The 5,360-nt window shown below is 29.3% G+C and overlaps 1 protein-coding gene across 1 annotated transcript; it reads left to right on the forward strand.

Moving 5' to 3' along the window:
* The first annotated feature begins 3,104 nt into the window (after positions 1–3,104).
* Positions 3,105–4,000, forward strand: LOC100163106 (methyltransferase-like protein 5). Its single transcript, XM_029492274.1, has 2 exons — positions 3,105–3,431; positions 3,513–4,000. The coding sequence occupies exons 1-2, from the start codon at positions 3,197–3,199 to the stop codon at positions 3,935–3,937; spliced, it is 660 nt and encodes a 219-aa protein (XP_029348134.1). The 5' UTR covers positions 3,105–3,196; the 3' UTR covers positions 3,938–4,000.
* Positions 4,001–5,360: the final 1,360 nt, after the last annotated feature.

The raw sequence follows: 5,360 nt of genomic DNA on the forward strand, positions 1-5,360 counted from the left end.
TTGTATTATGTACAATATAGTTGTATTTTTCGTAAATTATTTCGTATGTTGTGTGCGGTAAAGCACGATTGAGCATAAAATGATTGAGCATAGAATATTTTATGCGATGTTTCCACATTCACGAGGTCGAAATTTTGTAATTTATTATTTTCACGTATTATTACACCAATATTATTATTTTGATATCAGACGCGAGCCGTGAGCTGAGCCCAGCTTTATCGATAATGTTATCGATTATTAAATTAGTTCCGGAGCAATAAAGTTCCGACGTTTTAAACATTTAAAATTGGGAGAAAATATAAGATAATAAATTAAGATACAATTCCAAAATTATTATAAAAATAATATCTGTGTTCGATCGCCCTTACTCTGTAGTATTTTTGACTGATAAACCATGCAGTTTTTAATTCATACCATATTTTGATTTTATTATTTTCATAACTATTATTATTATTATTATTATTATTATTATTAAACAGATTTATGAAATGTGACTATTTCATAGACTATGAAGAATATTTGATATGTTCTATTTTAAATTATTATGATTATTTAAATAAATATTTTTGTATAATATTATAATATAGCTTAAAATGGAAAATGGCAACGTTGTAGAGTTTTTTATGCTTAATCGTGTAGGTTTTCTTTTGAATTCCGATTTTCTTTGATACACCGACAATTTGGCTCAATCGTATCGCAAAAAATGTGTTTTATGCTCAATCGTGTCTCAGCCGTTGTGTGATGTGTTCTCACTTATAGCCATTCGTCATCGGGTCTGCAATCCACCGCAGGTGGATTGTCTACCTGATTTGCTGTTGCACATTGACTGCGATCCAACGAAGTCAGATTGCCTATCTAGGTGGCTAACTTGAAAGTTAATCGATTTTGACTTGAGATGACTGATTAGCTAGACACTTCAACATGGTTTTCAACATTACACATTTTACACGAGAAAAAGCACTGGACACGTGACGGCACATACCACTCTATCCGCTGTATAGGTGGATTGCTCATTTTGGTTTCGTGCAGGTTTTTGCATTTTTTTCACGTTTTTTTTCATATAAATATATATTAAACACTGCAGTTATATGTTTTTATGTATTTTATTGGTTAATATATTATGTATATATATATGTTATTTATTTTATTAGGAATTATAATTGCACATTTCCCAAAATGTTCATTGTTATATATAATTATTAATTCTATAAATACATATTATATTTGTTTGTATTTTTCCTAAATTATTTCGTATGTTATGTGATAGGGTTTTTACTTATAGCCACTCGACGTCGGGTCTGCAATCTCAATTTTTTTTGTCTTAGGCGGGTGATGACTGACTTGCTACTTGCTAGACACTCTAACATGCGGGTTTTCGAATTTAAATTTTTTTTCACATACAAAAAAGCACCGGACATACGCTGGGGGATAGTATCATTGAATTGTCGATTTTCATGGGCCATGGGAGATTTCTAGACACTGGAACTCGGCTTTTAAACTTTCCCGTCTACGAAACGAGACCACCATATAGCCAGGCCTTATCAGAAATTCTTATCACAAAATCTCTTTCTATATAAGTGTGGTATTTATAATTCGACTGTGCCTCCAAAATCAGTATTCACTTACAACTAACACGGGGGGCCCGGGGGTCTAACTATATTTTCCATTCTTCAGTTACCTACGCTACCAATGTGGCCAGCAATCCACCATTTACAACGTTTGTGACGGATTGCTTAAACGTTACCGCCAAAACGTCAAGCCTTATCTCCAATCCATATCACTAATCTTTATCACAAATCCTACAACTTTACTGTCGCGACTTATATATTTCCAATGACATTTGTCTCAGCTAGTCAAACGGGCCCCGAGTTACACTTAGAGCTAGTATATTTAATAATATAATAGTTTTGCGGAATAATGTATTTTAATAATTAACCAAGTATTTTATGTTTACAAGGATAACAATATTTTAGTTTTTTCTGGCCACACTGTTTTTCTTATCACCATGTGGAATGGAATCGGTCCCATCCCGTCCGGGGTTTTAGTATAACCTACAATTTATATTGTTTAAATTTAATATACTTATGGTGTTTTAATACCGAACAAATATTTTAGTTGTGAATGTCTTTTCCAGACCAAAACGCTAGAGGTATTTACAACTGTTTTCATGTATTTTAAAATTGCACCACAAGACAACATATTGTAGTATTATATTCCCAATTAGGTATTCAGAATCGGAAGATACTTGAAGACTTGGAGCTGAAGAAACAGACCGGCGCTGTTCCAACTTCTCCAACTGTTTCCCATCCTAAAACTCCGGTATGACAATGTAGTTTTAATCCACATGGTTGATCAATCAAATTATATACAATAGTGTTGCTTTTACCATGTATACTTTTAATAGAGGTCTTGTTATTTGTTTAACATACATTTTTAAGATGACAATCTAGAGATTAGAGGTTATAATTATTTTACCTATATAGTTAAGTTTAAATATCAACACAAAATCCAGGGATGTATTGGTAAATAATGTTTATGTATAGTGTATACGTCATATTTTCAAACATTTTAAAAACAAATTACAATCAGACATTTTTTATATATTACAAGGTACCTATACGTTTTTTTGGTACTGAATTATTTGACTTAATGGTCCTAATTGGTTATGACAACACAATAGCTTTTAAAAATATAATTTTTTTTTATAGCCTCTAGGTACAAAAAAAATTACATAATATAATATAGGGTGTAGATGTATAGCTGATAATTATAATTATTATTCAGTAATCATTACTAGCTATGTAATAACGTATCAATGTTAGATATTTATAAATATTTAGGTACAGTTATCTAATAAGTAATAGTAATCATATACATTATATTAAAATTTCAAAAAGATTGATACTTAAGAATAAAAGTTATTACATAGTTAATTACATATTATTCACATCTGACAGTTCCTTATGTTATACCCTATATTTATAATTACAAATTTTGATAAAAATCTTTCGTCTTTATTTTCTAAATGTTAATCTAATTTATTGTTATTGTAACAATGTTTTTAGGGAACATCAGATAGTCATTTTCAACGTGCCCAAGCCTTGGAATCTGCAGGTTTTTTATCACCACGGATTCAGCTTTAGAAAATTCTATACTACTTGTCCTGTCGCGCATTGAAAAATAATACTTAACCGTCATGGCAAGTATGAAGTTAAAGACGTTACAGCATGCACTTAAAGATATTAAAACATTTGAAAACCCAAAAATCGAACTAGAACAATATACTACATCATCCGATATTGCAGCTTGTATTCTACATACAGCCCAATTAGTGTATAACGACATTAGTGGCAAATGTGTAGCTGATTTAGGATGCGGTTCAGGAGTGTTGTGTATTGGTGCCGCCTTGTTAGGTGCCCGATATTGTGCAGGTTATTAACATTTTATAGTCTACAGTATGGTGTTAGGATATTTAAAAATAATAAATTTTGTCTGTTTTATTTGTTTCATAGGTTTTGATATAGATGCATCTGCTATTTCTCTGAGTGTGGAAAATGCTGCTGATCGTGATGTTTTAGGTAAATGTGATTTTATTTTATGTGATGTAAAAAAGATTGATCAAAACATGCGACTTAAAGCATTTGATACTGTCATAATGAATCCACCGTTTGGAACGAGAGAAAGGGAAGCCGATCTAATATTCTTAAAAATGGCTTTAAGTCTTGCTACTGAAGCTGTATATTCACTCCATGAAAGAAGCACGAGAAAACGCGTTTTGCGCATGGCAAAAAAATTAGGTGCCAATGCCAAGGTTATTGCAGAGTTAAGATTTGATTTACCAGCTTCTTATAAATTTCATAGACAAGATTCTCTTCATGTGCAAGTTGATTTAATACGTTTTGCATTACCATTACAAGTACCAGTTAATAATCTCTGAACTAATTTTGTATAATTCACATTCATATAAAAGGAGAGGATACAATTTACATCTCGAAGACTGTTACACGTTAACACAATTTAAATTGATTAATTTTATATATTATACAATATAGAATTTAAATTAATTAACAATAAACTGTATATTATATATTTAAATATTTTATTACTTTCTTTCGACTTGAGTTAAATAATAAGTTTAGATAAGTCTGTCATTGTCAAAATGTTCAGGTAGTTTTATCGATACAAATTGTTGTAAGCGATTTATATTTTAATTGATTAAATATATTTGAGCAAGTACACCAGTGGTGTGTAACATAGGGTCCCAACTATTGTTCAGGCAACACCTTGAATATGAATGGAAAAATACGATATTTTATCGGTAGGAATAACTAATAACCATATTAAGAGATTTTGGTCACCTAAAATCATTTGGGTAACACAATTTATTTTTGTTGATATTTACCATTGGGCATTGACTTTGGTCCCTATTGCATATTATTGTATAAGAAAAATGATTCTGACCGAAGACATTCAGACAGCATATATAAATGATTTTTAAGTGTTTTGTCAACATATGAATTTTAAATGCTTATAAAAAAAAAAAATTGAGCTTATGTATTTTTAATATTTTTCAAACAGCATTGTAACAATATATTAAGAGCCTTGTATAAAATTTCCAAGCTTTTTTACTCAACAAATAAAATTATATTGACATCTTATCTTAGAAAAAAAACTAAAAGAATTGTTGCAGACATTTTATATTAAATTTTTTTTTTTTAAGCACTTAAAGTTCGAATTTTAACAAAACGCGTAAATATCACGAAAATTTGAAAATTATTTCTAGTTAGTAATTCCTTAATATTTTAGATTCTGGATAAAATTAAAATTTTAAATTGTACGTAAAATGCTTAAAACAAGTCTAAATATTTTCAAAATTGTATAGTATATAGAAAATGAAAATTTAAACATTCAGTCAAATTTTCATATATCTACAGTTAATCGTTTTTGAATTACAACAAAATAACAAAATTGCTCATGAGAAATCGAGTGAATATCCAATGTTGTAAAACTATGAATTTCAAACACTCCCAAAAATTTAATTTGGCTTTCCTGTAGAGATTTTTTTGTTGATAAAGATAGACAAGCTTATAAGAAATCTTGTATTACATTTTCAAATCTTAGATTTAAATAGGAAAAATTTTATGAATTTTTAATTAAAAATAATTTGTACATTTTCATGATTTTTATATGTTTTGTCAACATTTTAATTTTAAATGCTTATACAAAAAATAATTAGTATTCTTTAAGGTAGGCAAATTGTAATGAAAAATATGTTTTGAAACATAGGTCTACGGCTCTGATGGGACTATAAAATGAACATAATTGTTCATTTAGTCTAACATAGGAAGTGTGAATAGAAC

This window comes from Acyrthosiphon pisum, unplaced genomic scaffold (assembly GCF_005508785.2).
Source record: "Acyrthosiphon pisum isolate AL4f unplaced genomic scaffold, pea_aphid_22Mar2018_4r6ur Scaffold_21139;HRSCAF=23133, whole genome shotgun sequence".
Classification (NCBI taxonomy): Eukaryota; Metazoa; Arthropoda; class Insecta; order Hemiptera; family Aphididae; genus Acyrthosiphon; species Acyrthosiphon pisum.

What these genes read in the sequence shown, in the direction of transcription:
- LOC100163106 (XM_029492274.1), top strand. Translation starts at nt 3,197, where the DNA reads ATGGCAAGTATGAAGTTAAAGACGTTACAGCATGCACTTAAAGATATT. An exon ending in AGGTGCCCGATATTGTGCAG is followed by an intron (nt 3,432 to 3,512) that starts GTTATTAACATT and finishes TTTGTTTCATAG; the next exon opens with GTTTTGATATAGATGCATCT.